Source organism: Gymnodraco acuticeps, unplaced genomic scaffold (genome assembly GCF_902827175.1).
Source record: "Gymnodraco acuticeps unplaced genomic scaffold, fGymAcu1.1, whole genome shotgun sequence".
NCBI lineage: Eukaryota > Metazoa > Chordata > Actinopteri > Perciformes > Bathydraconidae > Gymnodraco > Gymnodraco acuticeps.
In genome coordinates this window covers 2028-24231 of record NW_022990350.1, presented here as the reverse complement: position 1 = coordinate 24231, position 22204 = coordinate 2028, and the positions used below count along the sequence as shown (strand labels likewise).

Sequence of the window (22204 nt, the reverse complement as noted above, 5' to 3'; positions counted from 1 at the left end):
TTACTCAAGTACAAGACCTGAGTACTTCTACTTGAACTAAATTACAAGACCTGAGTACTGCTACTTTCACTCAAGTACAAGATCTGAGTACTTCTACTTTTACTCAAGTACAAGATCTGAGTACTTCTACTTTTACTCAAGTACAAGACCTGAGTACTTCTACTTTTACTCAAGTACAAGACCTGAGTACTTCTACTCTTACTCAAGTACAAGATCTGAGTACTTCTACTTTTACTCAAGTACAAGACCTGAGTACTTCTACTCTTACTCAAGTACAAGATCTGAGTACTTCTACTTTCACTCAAGTACAAGACCTGAGTACTTCTACTCTTACTCAAGTACAAGATCTGAGTACTTCTACTTTGACTCAAGTACATTACCTGAGTACTTCTCCTCCTCTGATATCAATACTTCTTATATTTGCCCCTCGTTATAAATCCTCCTCAGCTCCATAACGGCCGTCAGAGATGCAGCCATTTTGCTCAGATTGGAGAACAGAGCCGTAAAAGACATTTTACAGCAGCAAATAAAGCCGGATCATAACATCCGACATCGAGACCCTAAGCCGCTCCGATTCCTCCACAATTTGGACAATTTGGGAAACTATGAATCACTCAGAAACAACATCTCCATCTTTATTCTGGTGGCGTCTTTTAGTACATCGTCAAACGTAAACACAGCCTCATGAAAAGCGAGATTCATCATGGGCTTCATTTCCGCCGTCACGAGGCTTCTCAGTTCAAAGTTAAAACGCCACTTAAAAAAAAGGCTTTTAATGCTGGTATTAGAGAAAGGGATAATATCTCATTATAGAAACTCAGATCTGGGTTTTAAACCGGGCAGTTCTGTTTCTAGCGTCACCTCCGCAGCAAACACACAATATATACCTGGACGTGCAGCTCAACATTGAACAGTGCTTCCTTTCCACATGTATGGAAGATCAGTGGCAAGGAGCTGAAAGGAGAACGGGAGAAAGAGGCCCTCCAAGCGAAATCCAAGCGAAGCAAATGAGTGTTTGGAGGTGGAAGAGGACTGGCTCTCCGCTACAGTACAGACTCATTTTTATGTGCGTTTGCCAGGAGGGACATAAACCAGAAAGGCCTCAAACTGTGACACAGGATAGAGGTGTATTAAAGGTAAATCTCGGTGTTTTGCGAGCTCTATTGTGCTGTCATGCTGCTGCCACTTTATGGACCTTTGCAACACGAGCCCCCCGCCTCTCTTTCTGGTAATCAATTCAACGAGGAAGTTCGCTGAGCCTTACAACTCGATTATTAGCCCGTGCTTTTGAAGTTTTATTTTGGCGGGGTGCTGGGGGGGGGGTGACGAGGAATCAGGCTCTAAATCAGTGGGGCCGATGCAGCGGTGTTGAAGCGTTTGCAGCCCAGAACGTGGCCTTTCTGGAGGGATTGTCAGGATGTGGCGCGGGGCGAAGTCCAGAGGCAGACTTTTAATGAACTTTCTGTGCTTACAGTCGGGAGAAGAGTCAGAGAGAGGGCAACCACACCTGCTGCGGCATCCACACTGAAGCATTCACACAGGACCGCAACCAGGCTCTACGTCTCAGATTCTGAACGTGAGGCAAAGTAGAAGTACTCAGATCTCGTACTTGAGTCAAAGTAGAAGTACTCAGATCTTGTACTTGAGTCAAAGTAGAAGTACTCAGATCTTGTACTTTAGTAAAAGTAGAAGTACTCAGATCTCGTACTTGAGTCAAAGTAGAAGTACTCAGATCTTGTACTTGAGTAAAAGTAGAAGTACTCAGATCTTGAACTTGAGTAAAAGTAGAAGTACTCAGATCTTGTTCTTGAGTAAAAGTAGAAGTACTCAGATCTTGTACTTGAGTAAAAGTAGAAGTACTCAGATCTTGAACTTGAGTAAAAGTAGAAGTACTCAGATCTTGAACTTGAGTAAAAGTAGAAGTACTCAGATCTTGAACTTGAGTAAAAGTAGAAGTACTCAGATCTTGAACTTGAGTAAAAGTAGAAGTACTCAGATCTTGAACTTGAGTAAAAGTATAAGTACTCAGATCTTGAACTTGAGTAAAAGTAGAAGTACTCAGATCTTGAACTTGAGTAAAAGTAGAAGTACTCAGATCTTGAACTTGAGTAAAAGTAGAAGTACTCAGATCTTGAACTTGAGTAAAAGTATAAGTACTCAGATCTTGAACTTGAGTAAAAGTAGAAGTACTCAGATCTTGAACTTGAGTAAAAGTATAAGTACTCAGATCTTGAACTTGAGTAAAAGTAGAAGTACTCAGATCTTGAACTTGAGTAAAAGTAGAAGTACTCAATAACAGGTTAGTCACCAGTTTGTAGCTCTGCATAACTCATGATATATCAGTGCTTATATCTAAATGTAATTACTTCATTACTGTAATTGAATTGTTGGCATGTTGCAGACTATAACTGTACAAACATCCTGCACAATGTACTCTGGTGAACTTACTTTGATGCAACACAGACACTGACCGACACTATGACTTTGTTGTTTATCTGAAGGACGGAGAAACAAAGAGGTGGAAGGCTAAGGATGCTCAATGAGGCAGGAAGCAGCAGCTACTAACTGGGGTTTGGAAAACAATGCCATCCCACTTAGAGAGATCCGAAGCATAGCAGCTACGTGCTGAGATGCATGTTGTTAGCTTTGAATAAAATATGATTTTTGTTCAACAACTCATTTGTATTTCTTCATTTACTGTATTTCTGTAAAGCAATCTTTCTCTGCAGAACCCTCTCTGTCCAGAGCACAGCCCAGAACAGATGAGAGTGCTTCAGAGTATGCTCAGCAGTGTGTCGTTGGGTGGTCAAACCATCTAGGCGACTGTGGCTGCGAGGGAGTGCGGTCGTCTTTCAACGAGAAGGTTGTGGGTTCGATCCCAGCCCGTGCAGCCAACATGTCGATGTATCCTTGGGCAAGATACTGAACCCTGAGTTGTTCCCGATGGCATGGTGTGTGAATGTTAGGTCCTAAAGCAAGTGGTACTGCTCTGTATGAATGTTAGGTCCTAGAGCAAGTGGTACTGCTCTGTATGAATGTGTGTGAATGTTAGGTCCTAGAGCAAGTGGTACTGCTCTGTATGAATGTGTGTGAATGTTAGGTCCTAGAGCAAGTGGTACTGCTCTGTGTGAATGTTAGGTCCTAGAGCAAGTGGTACTGCTCTGTGTGAATGGGTGTGAATGACATGTAGTATGTAAAGCGCTTTGAGGGGTCGTAAAGACTGGATAAAGCGTTATATAAGTACAATCCATTTATCTAGTATTATGAATGAAGTTATATTTGGTGCTAACGTTTGCATTTGGAAAGTGTTTATGTAGTTTTGAGGGCAGTTCTTCATTTAGCAGGAGAAATTAGGTGTTTTGCACTTTGGGTGTGGTTTTGTGAATTGTGTTAGCAATCGAGAAAAACTGTAAGACGGCCACTTAGTCACGTTAAGATGCAGCTCCCTTTGTTTTGTGTGAAGCGTGTGTTACCTTATTTCCATTTGATGTACATTTAATGGACAAGAGTATGGTGAATCTGAATTCCCTGATAGTTGCATAAAGAAATGCGTAAAAAAGAGAGAATACTAGCGAGTGTTAGAATGCATTTAAATTATAGGTCGACGTGTTGCCTGAGTTTTCTTTTTGGTTTCAATTAGGCGACTAAAATATTCTGATTGCGTTCATTTATTAAACGCAAACAGAATTTCAAAGTGTCTGCAATTTTGATCCTAAATATCTCGTTTTATTCTTTCTGGATTTATTGCATTGGATATTCAGGTAATCTAAAAGTAGTGGAAAGTAATCCGGTTACTTTAATATATATATGACACTTCGATAAGGTTGCTGCTAAAAGATGTTTACAGGTGAATAGTCATTGTAAAAGAAGATATTTTAATTGCATCCAGATTTAAAAAGCACAGAAAATGTCAAATTAATTCCCATTTTATGTGTTTTTTGACGATAGTTCTTCAGCTTTTGTGACACCCAAAAAATAGCAAAAATACAAGAATAATTATCATTTCTACCACAAACATTAGCATCAACGTACCTTTTTAGACCCCGCAAATCCCTCCGACTCCAGGAAGAAATAGGCGAAGGGCATCAGGACGAAGAGGCAGAGGTTGGAGAACAGAGACACCAGGTTCCACAGACCTGCAGGAAATAACAGATATATATATAAATATATACATTCATATAAAGAACTGTTTTTAATGTGACTTTTATCAGGCAGGTTTCCTATAATTTTGCGAGCTTTCCATTTAATATTATTAAGTAGTAACAGAGATGTGAAAGTACACACATCCTTTACTCAAGTAGAAGTACAGATACTCGTGTTTAAACATACTCTGGTAAAAGTAGAAGTACTGACTAAACTTCTTTACTCAAGTGAAAGTAAAGAGGCTTTGAAATGTACTTCAGTAAAAAGTACCCATAACTAGCAGCTGTTTTAAAGAGTACCTGACCTCCCTTTATATTAATAGAACAATAATGTCATTGTTAGCTAATGAATGTTTCCATGCTGAACAACGGCAAACATGACAACGTTTCCATTGGTCCCTCTTCTTTAGAGAAGACCAGGAAATGATGGATACACGGATCGTGTTCAAATCAATAGGCACGCAATGACTCTAAAGAATAATGATCACGCATCAAACACACATTCAGACTAAAGGAACCAGCTGTTTGGAAATGAGAGAAGTAGAAAGTACAAGTATTTGAGTTCAACATGTAAGAAGTAGAAAGTACAGGTATTTGAGTTCAACATGTAAGAAGTAGAGGGTACAGGTATTTGAGTTCAACATGTAAGAAGTAGAAAGTACAGGTATTTGTGTTCAACATGTAAGAAGTAGAAAGTACAGGTATTTGAGTTCAACATGTAAGAAGTAGAAAGTACAGGTATTTGAGTTCAACATGTGAGCAGTAGAAAAGTACAGGTATTTGAGTTCAACATGTAAGAAGTAGAAAGTACAGGTATTTGAGTTCAACATGTGAGAAGTAGAAAGTACAGGTATTTGGGTTCAACATGTAAGAAGTAGAAAGTACAGGTATTTGAGTTCAACATGTGAGAAGTAGAAAGTACAGGTATTTGAGTTCAACATGTGAGAAGTAGAAAGTACAGGTATTTGGGTTCAACATGTAAGAAGTAGAAAGTACAGGTATTTGAGTTCAACATGTGAGAAGTAGAAAGTACAGGTATTTGTGTTCAACATGTAAGAAGTAGAAAGTACAGGTATTTGAGTTCAACATGTAAGAAGTAGAAAGTACAGGTATTTGTGTTCAACATGTAAGAAGTAGAAAGTACAGGTATTTGAGTTCAACATGTAAGAAGTAGAAAGTACAGGTATTTGTGTTCAACATGTAAGAAGTAGAAAGTACAGGTATTTGAGTTCAACATGTAAGAAGTAGAAAGTACAGGTATTTGTGTTCAACATGTAAGAAGTAGAAAGTACAGGTATTTGAGTTCAACATGTAAGAAGTAGAAAGTTCAGGTATTTGAGTTCAACATGTAAGAAGTAGAAAGTACAGGTATTTGAGTTCAACATGTAAGAAGTAGAAAGTACAGGTATTTGAGTTCAACATGTAAGAAGTAGAAAGTACAGGTATTTGTGTTCAACATGTAAGAAGTAGAAAGTACAGGTATTTGGGTTCAACATGTAAGAAGTAAAAGTACAGGTATTTGTGTTCAACATGTAAGAAGTAGAAAGTACAGGTATTTGTGTTCAACATGTAAGAAGTAGAAAGTACAAGTATTTAAGTTCAACATGTGAGAAGTAGAAAGTACAGGTATTTGGGTTCAACATGTAAGAAGTAGAAAGTACAGGTATTTGAGTTCAACATGTAAGAAGTAGAAAGTACAGGTATTTGGGTTCAACATGTAAGAAGTAGAAAGTACAGGTATTTGAGTTCAACATGTAAGAAGTAGAAAGTACAGGTATTTGGGTTCAACATGTAAGAAGTAGAAAGTACAGGTATTTGTGTTCAACATTTGAGAAGTAGAAAGTACAGGTATTTGGTTCAACATGTAAGAAGTAGAAAGTACAGGTATTGTGATTCAACATGTAAGAAGTAGAAAGTACAGGTATTTGAGTTCCACATGTAAGAAGTAGAAGTACAGGTATTTGAGTTCAACATGTAAGAAGTAGAAAGTACAGGTATTTGAGTTCAACATGTAAGAAGTAGAAAGTACAGGTATTTGAGTTCAACTTGTGAGAAGTAGAAAGTACAGGTATTTGTGTTCAACATGAGAGAAGTAGAAAGTACAGGTATTTGTGTTCAACATGTAAGAAGTAGAAAGTACAGGCATTTGAGTTCAACATGTAAGAAGTAGAAAGTACAGGTATTTGAGTTCAACTTGTGAGAAGTAGAAAGTACAGGTATTTGTGTTCAACTTGTGAGAAGTAGAAAGTACAGGTATTTGTGTTCAACATGTAAGAAGTAGAAAGTACAGGCATTTGAGTTCAACATGTAAGAAGTAGAAAGTACAGGTATTTGAGTTCAACATGTAAGAAGTAGAAAGTACAGGTATTTGAGTTCAACATGTAAGAAGTAGAAAGTACAGGTATTTGTGTTCAACATGTAAGAAGTAGAAAGTACAGGTATTTTGTGTTCAACATGTAAGAAGTAGAAGTACAGGTATTTGTGTTCAACATGTAAGAAGTAGAAAGTACAGGTATTTGAGTTCAACATGTAAGAAGTAGAAAGTACAGGTATTTGAGTTCAACATGTAAGAAGTAGAAAGTACAGGTATTTGAGTTCAACATGTAAGAAGTAGAAAGTACAGGTATTTGAGTTCAACATGTAAGAAGTAGAAAGTACAGGTATTTGAGTTCAACATGTGAGAAGTAGAAAGTTCAGGTATTTGAGTTCAACATGTAAGAAGTAGAAAGTACAGGTATTTGTGTTCAACATGTAAGAAGTAGAAAGTACAGGTATTTGAGTTCAACATGTAAGAAGTAGAAAGTTCAGGTATTTGAGTTCACATGTAAGAAGTAGAAAGTACAGGTATTTGAGTTCAACATGTAAGAAGTAGAAAGTACAGGTATTTGAGTTCAACATGTAAGAAGTAGAAAGTACAGGTATTTGTGTTCAACATGTAAGAAGTAGAAAGTACAGGTATTTGGGTTCAACATGTAAGAAGTAGAAAGTACAGGTATTTGTGTTCAACATGTAAGAAGTAGAAAGTACAGGTATTGTGTTTCAACATGTAAGAAGTAGAAAGTACAAGTATTTAAGTTCAACATGTGAGAAGTAGAAAGTACAGGTATTTGGGTTCAACATGTAAGAAGTAGAAAGTACAGGTATTTGAGTTCAACATGTAAGAAGTAGAAAGTACAGGTATTTGGGTTCAACATGTAAGAAGTAGAAAGTACAGGTATTTGAGTTCAACATGTAAGAAGTAGAAAGTACAGGTATTTGTGTTCAACATGTAAGAAGTAGAAAGTACAGGTATTTGTGTTCAACATGTAAGAAGTAGAAAGTACAGGTATTTGAGTTCAACATGTAAGAAGTAGAAAGTACAGGTATTTGAGTTCAACATGTAAGAAGTAGAAAGTACAGGTATTTGAGTTCAACTTGTGAGAAGTAGAAAGTACAGGTATTTGTGTTCAACATGAGAGAAGTAGAAAGTACAGGTATTTGGGTTCAACATGTAAGAAGTAGAAAGTACAGGTATTTGAGTTCAACATGTAAGAAGTAGAAAGTAGGTATTTGTGTTCAACATGTAAGAAGTAGAAAGTACAGGTATTTGAGTTCTACATGTAAGAAGTAGAAAGTACAGGTATTTGAGTTCAACTTGTAAGAAGTAGAAAGTACAGGTATTTGTGTTCTACATGTAAGAAGTAGAAAGTACAGGTATTTGAGTTCAACATGTAAGAAGTAGAAAGTACAGGTATTTGAGTTCTACATGTAAGAAGTAGAAAGTACAGGTATTTGGGTTCAACATGTAGGAAGTAGAAAGTACAGGTATTTGAGTTCAACATGTAAGAAGTAGAAAGTACAGGTATTTGTGTTCAACATGTAAGAAGTAGAAAGTACAGGTATTTGAGTTCTACATGTAAGAAGTAGAAAGTACAGGTATTTGAGTTCAACTTGTGAGAAGTAGAAAGTACAGGTATTTGAGTTCAACATGTAAGAAGTAGAAAGTACAGGTATTTGAGTTCAACATGTAAGAAGTAGAAAGTACAGGTATTTGAGTTCAAGATGTAAGAAGTAGAAAGTACAGGTATTTGAGTTCAACTTGTGAGAAGTAGAAAGTACAGGTATTTGTGTTCAACATGTAAAAAGTAGAAAGTACAGGTATTTGTGTTCAACATGAGAGAAGTAGAAAGTACAGGCATTTGAGTTCAACATGTAAGAAGTAGAAAGTACAGGTATTTGAGTTCAACATGTAAGAAGTAGAAAGTACAGGTATTTGTGTTCAACATGTAAGAAGTAGAAAGTACAAGTATTTGAGTTCAACATGTAAGAAGTAGAAAGTACAGGTATTTGTGTTCAACATGTAAGAAGTAGAAAGTACAGGTATTTGTGTTCAACATGTAAGAAGTAGAAAGTACAGGTATTTGAGTTCAACATGTAGAAGTAGAAAGTACAGGTATTTGAGTTCAACATGTAAGAAGTAGAAAGTACAGGTATTTGAGTTCAACATGTAAGAAGTAGAAAGTACAGGTATTTGAGTTCAACATGTAAGAAGTAGAAAGTACAGGTATTTGAGTTCAACATGTAAGAAGTAGAAAGTACAGGTATTTGAGTTCAACATGTAAGAAGTAGAAAGTACAGGTATTTGAGTTCAACATGTAAGAAGTAGAAAGTACAGGTATTTGGGTTCAACATGTAAGAAGTAGAAAGTACAGGTATTTGAGTTCAACATGTGAGAAGTAGAAAGTACAGGTATTTGAGTTCAACATGTGAGAAGTAGAAAGTACAGGTATTTGTGTTCAACATGTAAGAAGTAGAAAGTAAAAAGTAGTGGAGTAAAGTACTGATACCAGAAATACTGTACTTATGTACAGTAACGAAGTATTTGTACTCCCGTACTTCCCACCTCTGGGTAGTAGTTTATCTGCCAAGTGTCTTTGTGTCTAAACCGTGGACTCTGGTGCCCCCTGGTGGCAGAGGCAGCAACATGCAGCCTTGTATCAGGTTACACATTAAAATAACGTGTACACTACAGTACCAGTCAAAAGTTTGGACACACCTTCTCTACTATAAGACGTATCAGTCTGTGTTTGAGATTTTGTCGTGTTTTTAAAATGTCTTGACATCGTGCATGAGGGTTTCCAGTCTGTGGCTATAAGGATGGTTTTATTGTCTCGTGCTTTTACATTAGTTTCTTTTGTCTGAATGTATTTATGCTGCTTTTTATATATGTATTGATAAACAGAACTTTGGTCAACTCTGTTGTTTTTAAATGTGCTGTATGAAGAAAGTTGGATTGGATTCGAATTAGAAAATGTACAACAGTTCATTATTTACTACTTAATTAAATAAACAGACGTGAAGTGTGAGAGACGGACTGACCGTGGATGAGCGAGCCGTTGAGCCACTGGATGTAATAGTTTTTGGGGAAAGAGAGCAGGATCTCGTTACTGATGATGGAGAAAGGCAGCAGGAACACGGCTCCACCCGACACTGCCAGGGTGAAGGTGCACAGGTACAATCTGCAGAGGACACACACACACACACACACACACACACACACACACACACACACTTAGTGACAGAAGCTGCAGTTCCCTCATCACCATATCTCTAAAAAACCACATTAACTTAAACGCTTTTAATTATTTAGACGGGACCCTTGGGTACCATTTAGCTCAGCTGCACCTAAACATGCAGGATGTGTGTGTGTGTGTGTGTGTGTGTGTGTGTGTGTGTGTGTGTGTGTATGTGTGTGTCAACTCTACACTGGCAGATATGTGATCCTCACCACCACAGCTCTACACACACACACACACACAGTTATAGTGGCAGTCAGTATGTTGATGCAAGGCTTTTTTAATATATGTCATTAGTTATAAGGGACAGGGCTGCAATGAAGTGTTATTGAAATGAGAACAAGGACCCAGAGAATGTCCCATTTGAGCTAGAACACACCACTTCAATGATTATTCAATTAAGAAACACTTTGGTCTCTAACTCGTGACAATCATTTGACACGGATTCTAAAAAGAAGAATAAATTGAAATGTGCTTCACTCACGATATTCTGTTGACGACGGCATCTTCATCTTCGTGGTCATCTAGAGAGGAAACCAAAGACACTCAGCTAAGTGCCTTTTGAGCTGGACAAAATACACATTATGTAACAAACAATACTTAAAGGACACCGTTTTGAACAAATATGTTATTGTTGTTATTATTGATTAACTATTGTATTGCTATTTCGGATACTATGTGTACCAAGGTAGTCAATTTGTAACCTGTAATAGTTAAAACATATATCTTTTAACATGTCCATGCTCTCTTTTTTACATCCCTGTATTGTCCTTATAACGACACATAACCTCCTGTAACATCCGCTGACTCAGCATTGTTTGCATATCAAACAGGTTTTGTCACAATGTCAACAATTGTTTTATTGTGACAAATTATTTCCATTTTGCCAAAGCCTTAAAGCTATTCATATATACACACACACACACACACACACACACCGTAATTCTTCTTTACTGGGACACAATGAAGGCTGTGTGTGAGCAAACACACCGTAAACACACACACACACACACACACACTCTTAAACAGTGTGTGTGCCGTGAAAATGCTTCCACCACGCTGTGTAAGTGTTACAGATGCTTTAAGACGATGAAATCAAGCATGTAGTTTATAGTTCATGTTTCTCACACACACACACACATACCATGTATACATCACTTCAGGGGACATTACATTGACTTACATGCATTTCCTGGAGACTTATCCTAACCTAACCAACACATGCCTAACCCTAACCCTTAACCTAACCCTAACCAAGTCATCACCCTAACATGAATGATCCCCCTCATGGGGACCTCCATTTTGTCCCCATAAGGGAGGTGAGTCCCCACACGTGACTGTGTAAACAGATTTAGGTCCCCACATGTATAGTAATGCTAGACCGTACACACACACACACACCACACACACACACACCACACACACACCACACACACCACACACACACACAACACAACACACACACACACACACACACACACACACACACACACACACACACACACACACACACACACACACACACACACACACACACACACACACACACACACACACACACACACACACACACACACACACACACACACACACACACACACACACACACACACACACACACACACACACACACACACACACACACACACACACACACACACACACACACACACACACCACTCTTCCTCTTGTATCTGGTGATGATGCAGTAGGACACGATGTAGAGGACTGCAAACAGGAGGAAGCAGATCTGAAACATTAGAGAACAGAGGAATCATGTATTGACTCAGGCTTTCCTTTTTCTGTCACTATGAATACTACAGAGACTACGGAGTGGTGTAGCTTTACTGACATACGTATCGCCCTGATTCTATGATACCATGTATAAAACATGGACTGCCCCCCCCCCCCCCCCCCTGGACGCCAGAGGAGACTGAACTCCACCGCAGACTAGCGCTGCACGATATTGGAAAAAACTGACATTGCGATATTTTCTTCCCCTGCGATATGAAAACATACAAACCATCTTTTCTTGAACTTTAATGATACGATTGGTATTTGTTTAACTATATTTAACCGGATGAAGGATTTTAGTCACGGACTTCTTAAGTTATCGGAGCAACGAGCTGAGCTAGCTCGGTTAGCAGCGCCGAACTGGAGAAACACATGAAACCACTTTATTCAGTGTTTCTACCTTTGATCTCCGGGTCCCTTTGCTTTGGAGATTTGATGGTGGTTAGCTGTCACTCACTCGAGTACCCCGGACATGAGAGCCGCACAAGTTTTCCTTTTGTAGCAAGCAGCAAAATAATTGTAACATGAGTTTGAGTTCATTTGGCTTCTTAATATCGCCCCAAAAAAAAAAATGTAAACTTTTTTTTTTTTTTAATCGCACGTCCACGTGATGTGAATATCGCGATTATCGTCACGACACAATATATCGTGCAGCCCTTCCGCAGACGGACCACTTTTGGACAAAATGTCCTCTCCGTTAAAGGCAGCTCGTTGTGGAACAGCCTCCCAGCTGAGACACGGATCGTCCCTCTCTCAAAAGCTTCAAAGGTCAACTCCGAGACCGTGCGATCACCGCTAAATGCACTTTAACTCAGGGGCATCTCCTCTGGCACTTCACATGTCGTTGCTGCTACAGTGTACTGCCAGGTGGTAAATGCTTGTGTGTGCTGCTCCTGCTCTTTTGCATATCATGTATTTATGTTTACAAATGTCATGTTCTTAAATGTTGTATGTCAGCGACTACGGAAGGAAATGAGCTCAAAGCTAAAATCCGGCATATTTACACTTGAAGCATTATCCGTCTAAAGTGTTCATTAATGTGTCCCTGTTCAAATAAACGATTAAATGAAAATGAAAAGCAGTCAGATTATACATTAAAGGCTACAGGAGTTATACAATCCTGCTCTGACTGTACAGACCAGCTGTTACAGGATCACCTGATGATATTTACCCATGACTGTCAGTCTAATATGCATCGTAATGCAAGGTGGAGCATGTAATGCATTTCATAGTGTGTAGGGCCAGACCTACAGTACCTTCATTTATCTACATATTATTTGTAGATCCAACTGAAAAACAACACATTTCTGAAGCAGACGGTATTTTGTTGTCCAAAACAAGAACATATAAGTTGAACCGTCACAAGAGACTAAAAGAAATACAGAATGTATTCACATGAAAGAGGGAGAGCCAGGTTAGTTATCATGTTCTCAATGAATGCCTTAAATTAACTTTTCAGCTCCCATTTTTAAATATTGTTTTATAATGATTGATTTAATAGTTTGTTTATGTCTGATCCAAACAGCACAAAGTTTAGATCAGAGTGCATAGACTGAATGTGCACGTTTACTGTCCAAAAAGCACTCCTACATTCGTTCAAGCCTGTGAAAAAGAACCACATTTGAATAAAATGAAATGCCAGCTCCTTAATATATATAATAAATCTCTACTAATGATTACAACTCAACAGGTATTTGATTAAAAACCACGACAGTGATCAATGCATAGTCAGAACACACCCAACAGGCCATCAGTGCACGCAGAGAGCTCCAGGAAGGACCCATGCATGGAATGTATTGGGCAACCGGGGCCTGGTCTTACCGGAGGATCACATCTCACATTCCCCTCTTCGACCGCGACGGGACCCCGACTAATGATAGAAGCTCCAACGTCAGCACTTTGCACCGCGTCAACATTGTGCAACTCATCGTGGCCGAGCTGCGGTTACGAGATGACTCAAACCACGTTTCAGAGTGACGTAGAATGAAATAACTGGATCGGATCATATCGTGTGTTGTGACAGCTGCAGCACAAAGTGTTTTTCTCATCCCCTGCTGTGCGACTCCCACTGAGAGACAAGCCGCACAACTATGTGGTGACGGGGACCCACGAGGGGAGACCCAGACAGAATGCACGGAGCTGATAACCTGGCACAGACGGGAAGAGATAGCGAGCAGAACGGACAACACCACCAAAGCAACGCAGCTTCTTACAAACGACTTCCAACATGTGCAATAAACCATAAGGACATCAAGTCTGCAGAACTCATTAGGCATTAGTTTCAAATGATCTCAACTGGTGGGTTTTCACTCTGTGTAAACCTTCTGCTGTCCTGATATCAACAGAGAGCTCGATTCACTATTTTTAAAACCAGAAAAGCTTAATTGTGTTTTAATGAAAGGGGTTTTGGGTCCGACTCGCAGTGAGGGAGTAGCGAGCGGATTGGCTGATGCAATCCAATTTAGAAAAGTATGTTACACCTCTATGATATGTGGACTAAAGGCTGGAGGTCAGGGGCAGCAGTGCGAGGTTTGAAAGTGTTTTGTATGCGATATCTTCCAGCAGAAAGGTGGTTGTTCAGGTGGAAGTACTTTTTGTGCACAAAAGCATGTGAGAGACGTTACACCCTTGAAAAGAGGTGGTAGGGAGAAACTGGAATTACTGAGCAAAGCAGAAACTCTTATCCTTAACTCTCTTAGAAACTTAAATCCTTTTAAGGGGACAGAATGAGAGGCACTTCATTTGTTTGGGTTTTAGTGCAAGAGTGTAACAAACAAGGATGAGCCACAAGCTGGCTGAAGACTTTTCTTGTTGTCGCTGCTTTTAATTGAACTATTCATATCTTAGACTGCACTGTAACTTTTATCCATGTACTTTTTCTTTTAATGTTTATTTTATTAGCTTTTCTTTTTAATGACTGATTTTAAATGTCATTTTCTTAATGTCTTTCATTTTTTGTAAAGCACTTTGAATTGCCTTGTGTTGAAAAGTGCTCTATAAATAAACTTGCCTAGCCTTGCTGTACAATAACAGGATTGCTTAGTTGGGTGGAGGAACGGAGCCGACATGACCACAAAGTCATATTATCCACTGAAGTCATCACACCGAGGGAAGACACACATTATTCTGAGTCAACCTGGTTTCTGTGGAACATGCATTCTTCATAATTCTCTACAGGAGGACACTATAACGGTTCAGGTCTAAAAAGAGGGTACTATTGTGTCATGTTTACCAAGTTGAAACTTAACACCAGAGAAACTGTGGCTGCAAAGTAAGCACATGTACCTGCAGATAACACTCACTAGATATTAATCTTACAGCGTCATTACAACATTATGCGATGTTACCGTACGTTCAGACCGTGATACGGGACACTGAGAGTCTGGTGTAAAGACATGCTTGGGACAAAATGTGACACTGAAGATGAGGTGTTGAGCTGGAGAGACATCTGATGGTTTCTATCTCAGAAGTGTCTAAGGAAGAAGATGTACTGCAACTCTTTGTATAGAAACTCAATGGATTATAACACAGGCAGATCATCAGCACCAGCAGCAGCGTTATATCATTGCATGCATTTACATATGTCCAACCCACAAGGAAATGTAAAAGTGCAAATGGAAAACGTTTGTAAGATAACAACATTAAAATATTGCTCTTAATCTTGTGTAGCTCGTGTTAATAAACAAAGTCTTATCTTGAATTGTACTTAAGTGAATGTACTTTCCATCAGTGTGGATAAATAAGGGCAGGGACATAGTGTCCAGGTTTAACATAGTAATAACAAGGCTATAGCAATATCAACCAATACACTAGCTAACTTCTATCACTGTTATCAATGACACAAGCTAACTTTAACTAGCTCATCGCTTAATATTTGAACAACATCAGACTTAAATCGGATATTAAATAAGACAGATCCCCATCAAATAAACATATAAAATGAATAGATTTAAGTGTCCAACTGACAGTTCATGCTAATGTTAGCTTAGCACCACTGTTGCATTAGAGGACGTTGTTAGCATCGTTAGCTTTGTGAATTAGCCTCCGGTACGTTACTCACAATGTATTCTCGAACTTGGCTGTGGAAGTTCTGCTCTCTGATAGAAACGTCGTCTTCTTCCATTCTTCATATTGCAAAAGCAAGACAAGACAGATGCTACATTACATGCTAGCAGTTTCCTCACAACTGGCTTCTCCTTCTGCTCTACTCTGAGAACAGACAGGTTTTACATCGGGGGAAAAAAACGCTCAGAAAAAGACGCCCCAAAATAAAACGCGTCATCAGCAGGCTACCCTATCCTCGACGAACGAAGAAGAAGCACGGATATTTTTATTTTTAATATTTGTATACATACATTTGTATTGGGGGAAAACCATGTACACACAACATGTAAATAATAGTGATAATAATACATGTTATTTATATAATATTTAAAATGTTTAAATGACTCCCCCGCCCCCAAAATAAAATGCGTCATCAGCAGGCTACCCTTCCTCGACCAACGAAGAAGAAGCACGGTATTTTTCTTTTTAATATATATTTTTATACATTTTTATTGGGGAAAATCCATGTACACACAACATGTAAATAATAGTAATAATAATACATGTTATTTATATAATATTTTAAATGTTTAAATGACTCCCCCGCCCCCAAAATAAAATGCGTCATCAGCAGGCTACCCTTCCTCGACCAACGAAGAAGAAGCACGGATATTTTTCTTTTTTAATTAATTTTTAAATACATCTTTATATATAAAAATCAATATGTAGACAACATGTAAATGTGTAAATGACTCTTGATTAATAAAGTAAACGATTTTTTTTTTAAAACGCCCCCAAAATAAAGTACGTCATCAACAGGCTACGCTCCCTCCACCAACGAAGAAGACAGGTCCCCGGCGTGTCCACATGTTCGTGTTTTCTGAGGTATTTACCTGTTTTAAATAGCTTTTTAAGCTGTAATTTACACCTGTAGGTGGTTTTAAATGACCTGTAGTTCATTACAAGGCTTGTTATCTAATCCACATTTGAAAGAAGTGTAGTTTAATGTGCAGAAATGAAGGGTAAATGGAAGCAAAACACCAACAAGAAGAAGGGGAATGAAGTGTTGGAGAAGTGTCTGGTGGCAGTGGATGAGTTTATTAAAAAAAATGCAGGGGAAGACGATGGAGAGAATGACCATGGCTTGAGATTTGTGAAAAAGAAAAGCAGGAAAGATATGCGTAAAGAGACGCGAAAGTTTAAAAAAGCCAAAATGAAAAACTACTACGAGGGGAACAAGACCCTCATCGAACCCCCCAATGAAGAGCTAGAGAAACACACCAAGAAGAAGAGGCTGAAGAAGAAGAAGAAACCTAAAGTAAACGAAGAAGAAGTGTCAACAAGTGAAGCTACAGAGAAACCAAACAAATCTAAGAAACCTTCAAAGAAAGTCAACAAGCTTCAGGAGTCCAGAAAAATAGCTCTTTTGGAGGCGAACGAACAGGAAGACAGAGAGATCAAGAAACTGGAGAAATGCCTGGGGTTAAACAAGAGGAAGAACAAGAAGAGTCTTCCTCAGTCCTTCGTCACCGATGGTCTGGACTACATCCTGGGAATATTGGACTCTGGATCCAACGCTGAAGGGATGTACGACGAAGACGAGGACATGGAAATGGCGAAGAACAATTTTGAAAAGCTTGAACAAAGTGACTCTGAAGAGGAGGGAAAAGATGGAGAGGAGGAGGAAGAAGATGGAGATGAGGAGGATGGAGATGAGGAGGATGGAGATGAGGAGGAAGAAGAGAGTGATGAAGATATGGGATCAATAGAGGATGAGAGTGAGGAGGATGAAGTGGTTGAGGAAGAGGAGGAAATGGAGGAAGAAGCAGCCGACGATGAAGATAAAGCAGAGGAAGATGAAGCAGTCACTCCTGAAGCAAAGACACCTGAAATCGTGAGAATACTCTCCTTTATTTCTATCATAGTATTGATGACAATAAAACCTTTGAATCTTTTGAATGTTGCATGCTGGGCAATGGAGTTTTAATCTTCTCGTGTTCAGGTGACTTCAGGTAAATACGTCCCGCCTCACCTGAGGAACGCTGGAGACGATAAACGCCGAGCAGAGCTGGAGAAAATGAAGAGGAACGTGAAAGGACTCGTGAACAGGTACCTGGTTTACTACAGTCAGGGCTCGACATTAACGATGGCCCGATGGCCATCTAGTATTTAGCTCGGGCAATGAAGCCTCACCTGCTGGTTGCCCGATCGGGCAATCTATTGTGCCAGTATCATGCAGCTCGCGGATCAGTAATGAGTGACCCGACAGTAAAACTAAACATATCTATAACTAGTTCAGGTGGTTTGAGAGGTAATTAAAATAGCTACATGTGATATTCTAACCTGAAGTGTGTGTTTTGTTCCGCTCACCGCTGCATGTGATCATGCAGAGCTGCGTGTCGACTCGTCAGCAGCAGCTGATCTCTCTCTCCCGTCAGATTAGACTTCACTCACGTTTATGTCCATATCGATCAGATCCAGCTAGTTCTAGCTAATGATAGACTACCTGCTTATTAAAAGACACCTAAACAATAAGTGTTGCTATGCAACCGGGTGAGGCCGCAAAGTATAGCGCAGCATTATGCATTTGTTTACATGCCCACCGGAACCCCGAGGCATTACCAACAGATCAACGCACAATCAACTCATACAGGACATCTCTTTCTCCACATTAAGTGTTAGACATTAGAATCGACTATTCTTGTCTGTCACATAAGTGGCGCAACTGAAGCGGTATTGCGCTAAAGGGAAATTATTTTGACCGAAGAGATTTAGATTTGCCGGCTAATGGGAACTCTGACGTCGCCATTTTGTGTGCTTCGCGGATGCGCTCGGCTCCTCTCGACTGCTGCTCGGGTCTGCTCGGTCAGCTTCCGGATGAGGAGGCATTCGTTCGACCAACTTACAGTAGATAACATTACAAACATTTTAACAGGGGCCATAATAGTGTAAATAATGTTTGTTTTGGCGGTTATAACTGAATGTAATGTGTTCTACTTTTTTACATCTGATGAAGGCATTTGCCTTCATCAGATGGAAAGTGTCTTGATCAACAACTTAAGTGTTTCTTATAGCTATGCAGGGCATGAAGCGAGCACACACAAACAAGAACAAACAAACAAGTGAAATGAAGAATACAATTGAAATGGTACAATATAATATTGTGGTGGTTCATCTTATAATTCAGTCTAGAGAACCAGACAGCATCTAAGACCTGCAAAAATCTAAATGTTCTAGGGCAGGGGTGGCCAACCAGTCAGAGGTTAAGAGCCACATTTGTTCTATGTTACTGCAAAGAGCCACATCAAACACACAGGCACTGATACCGCTTGTTTTCCGTTTTTTTCTCCAAAACAATGGTAGGGGAAACACTGGATAGTGTTTAATCAACGATAGGTTTCCCCCCCTCAAAGGTGATTGGTTCACTGCATCACAGGTATTATTGTGATTGGGCCACATCAAAATTAGACTTGCTGTCATCCTCTCATACTGACATCTGACACCACACATACACACCGGGAGCCGGGACGAAAGTAAACACGGGACGAAAGTAACGGAGCGATTTTATCCGAGCCCAAACAACTTTGACCGGCCAAATTACGTTAATACTTAACAGACCTACTAAATATCAGGTTTAACTGTCAGGAGTAGCTAGTGTTTGTCACGATACCAACATTTTGGTTTCGATACCAAGTTCAAGAATTGCGAGTCCGATTATTTTTTTTCGATACTTTTCTTAAAAAACAGTCTTAAATGTAATTATGTGCTTTATTTCACACCAAAACCATAACCATAACACAACTTTTAACAATGAGAACATAAATTAAATAAATGACAAGAGATCCTATTAAATAAAATTAATACATTCTTACAGACAGGCCTCGTGGTGTCCGTAGGCTTGCCCTCACTGTCAGAGATATAGCTCAAATACTTCCAAATTTCGCTTCTGGCGTCTTTGCAGTGCAGGGAGTGGAAGCAGAGCGCTGAACACACACGGCTCTTATTAAAACGGCGCTTTCTCACCGGAGTACTTTCCCCCGTCATTCTTAAAGTACCGATACTAATGAAACGGAGGAATCGTAACATTTTTAAGGGCAGGGTATCGCGGTACCTTTCAAGTATCGGTACACCGTGCAACACTAGTCAGGAGTCAGTGTCTCTCCCCCAAACTCACACATATACAATTCGATATGAACTGAAGAGCCGCATGAAACTAGGCAAAGAGCCGCATGCGGCTCGAGAGCCGCGGGTTGGCCACCCCTGTTCTAGGGGGAGGCCCCCCTAACCCTTTGTGCGTCATTTCGTCCGCGCGCATTTTCAGGGCAATCTCCATTGGGCTCAGGGCCATCTGTAAATTAGCTTAGACGGCCCTCATCGCCATCTCCCAAAATCCTTAATGTCATGCACTGACAGTGGAGAGATATCAGAGAGACAAACAGAGAGAGAGAGACAGACAGACAGAGAGAGAGACACAGGCGGAGAGACGGACGAACGGACAGACAAAGAGAGAGAGAGACAGAGAGAGACGGATAGACAGACGGGCAGAGAGAGATGGACGAACGGACGGACAGACAAAGAGAGAGAGAGACGGACAGACAGACGGGCAGATAAAGAGAGAGAGACGGACGGACGGAGAGAGAGAGAGAGAGAGAGAGAGAGAGAGAGAGAGAGAGAGAGAGAGACAGACGGACAGACACACAGACGGACAGAGAAAGAGAGAGAGAGACAGACAGACGGGCAGAGAGAGATGGACGGACAGACAGACAGATGGACAGACAGACACACACACACACAACACACACACACACACGGACACACAGACAATTGTAAACTAACTCTGGGATTATTGAAGTGTATCTAAATGTGATTCTGAATACACTGGATTCATATGTTTGAGAAGAATCCTGCATGGCTCTATTCTCTGTAGTAGCTGCTCAGGTATTTGCATTGTATGGTTGTTCTGGTGCATCTTTGGGAGACATGCATCTTTCTGCATTTCAGACATTAGTTAAACGGAGGCTCTTCTGAACATCAAACCTGCAGATTGTGGCATGATTTAGAAATGAAATTGAACATATTGGTTCATCTTTAATAAGGATTCAAGCAGACATGTTGTAGAGCTGTAGATGATGTGTTGTGTCTTTACGCATGTCTTGAAACAATCGATACTAATGCACTAAAACTAAGTATTGATTTATCACAATAACACCTGGTTTCTGAGCTGGAGTTTCCTCCGCTATAATTGGATGTGAAACTCTAATGCACTAAAACTTAGTCAAGGAGCTCACAATGAAACCTGAGCTTTCTCTGTCAGATTTGGAAATGAAACTCTTTCAGAAGAAACCAATAATTGATCTGTTTCCTGCCTCCTTCAGGCTGAGTGAGCCCAACATGGCGTGGATCAGCGGGCAGCTGGAGGAGCTGTACATGAGCAGCAGCAGGAAGGATATGACCGACATGCTGACGGAGGTCCTGCTGTCCGCCTGCGTCTCCTCCGCTCTGATGCCCGACCGCCTGCTGATGGAGCACGTGCTGCTGATCAGCATCCTGCACCACGCCGTCGGCCTGGAGGTAAACTAGCAGCCTTTAAAGGACACCTATTCTGCATCAACATGTGTCCCCTCTTCTTCATGTCTCTTCTGCATCAACATGTGTCCCCTCTTCTTCATGTCTCTTCTACATCAACATGTGTCCCCTCTTCTTCATGTCTCTTCTACATCAACATGTTGTCCCCTCTTCTTCATGTCTCTTCTACATCAACATGTGTCTCCTCTTCTTCATGTCTCTTCTACATCAACATGTGTCCCCTCTTCTTCATGTCTCTTCTTTCATCAACATGTGTCCCCTCTTCTCCATGTCCTCTTCTTCATCAACATGTGTCCCCTCTTCTTCATGTCTCTTCTACATCAACATGTGTCCCCTCTTCTTCATGTCTCTTCTACATCAACATGTGTCCCCTCTTCTTCATGTCTCTTCTACATCAACATGTGTCCCTCTTCTCTCCATGTCCTCTTCTTCATCAACATGTGTCCCCTCTTCTTCATGTCTCTTCTACATCAACATGTGTCCCCTCTTTCTTCATGTCTCTTCTACATCAACATGTGTCCCCCTCTTCTTCATGTCTCTTCTACATCAACATGTGTCCCCTCTTCTTCATGTCCTCTTCTACATCAACATGTGTCCCCTCTTCTTCATGTCTCTTCTACATCAACATGTGTCCCCTCTTCTTCATGTCTCTTCTACATCAACATGTGTCCCCCCTCTTCTCCATGTCTCTTCTTCATCAACATGTGTCCCCTCTTCCTCATGTCTCTTCTACATCAACATGTGTCCCCTCTTCTTCATGTCTCTTCTACAATCAACATGTGTCCCCTCTTCTTCATGTCTCTTCTACATCAACATGTGTCCCCTCTTCTTCATGTCTCTTCTACATCAACATGTGTCCTCTCTTCTTCATGTCTCTTCTACATCAACATGTGTCCCCCTCTTCTTCGTGTCTCTTCTACATCAACATGTGTCCCCTCTTCTTCATGTCTCTTCTACATCAACATGTGTCCCCTCTTCTTCAATGTCTCTTCTACATCAACATGTGTCCCCTCTTCTTCATGTCTCTTCTACATCAACATGTGTCCCCTCTTCTTCATGTCTCTTCTACATCAACATGTGTCC

The 22204-nt window shown here is 40.0% G+C and overlaps 2 protein-coding genes across 3 annotated transcripts; one reads left to right on the top strand and one right to left on the bottom strand.

The window, feature by feature from the left end:
- Positions 1 to 4005: 4005 nt before the first annotated feature.
- On the bottom strand, positions 4006 to 15743 carry LOC117551215 (limb region 1 protein homolog). 2 transcript variants are annotated; one of them, XM_034223979.1, is made up of 5 exons: positions 15552 to 15743; positions 11375 to 11447; positions 10182 to 10221; positions 9501 to 9640; positions 4006 to 4136 (listed from the first exon to the last, which is right to left on the bottom strand). In XM_034223979.1, exons 1-5 carry the CDS (start codon positions 15612 to 15614, stop codon positions 4024 to 4026), a joined length of 429 nt encoding a protein of 142 aa, XP_034079870.1. In that variant the 5' UTR covers positions 15615 to 15743; the 3' UTR covers positions 4006 to 4023. The 2 variants fall into 2 exon arrangements, with proteins under 2 accessions (XP_034079870.1, XP_034079871.1); XM_034223980.1 differs by lacking the exon at positions 11375 to 11447 and having other exon boundaries at positions 15552 to 15676.
- Positions 15744 to 16351: 608 nt separating this feature from the next.
- LOC117551214 (nucleolar MIF4G domain-containing protein 1-like) lies at positions 16352 to 21115 on the top strand. The gene is made up of 3 exons (XM_034223978.1): positions 16352 to 17429; positions 17538 to 17644; positions 20911 to 21115. The coding sequence occupies exons 1-3, from the start codon at positions 16551 to 16553 to the stop codon at positions 21113 to 21115; spliced, it is 1191 nt and encodes a 396-aa protein (XP_034079869.1). The 5' UTR covers positions 16352 to 16550.
- The last annotated feature ends 1089 nt before the right edge of the window (positions 21116 to 22204 follow it).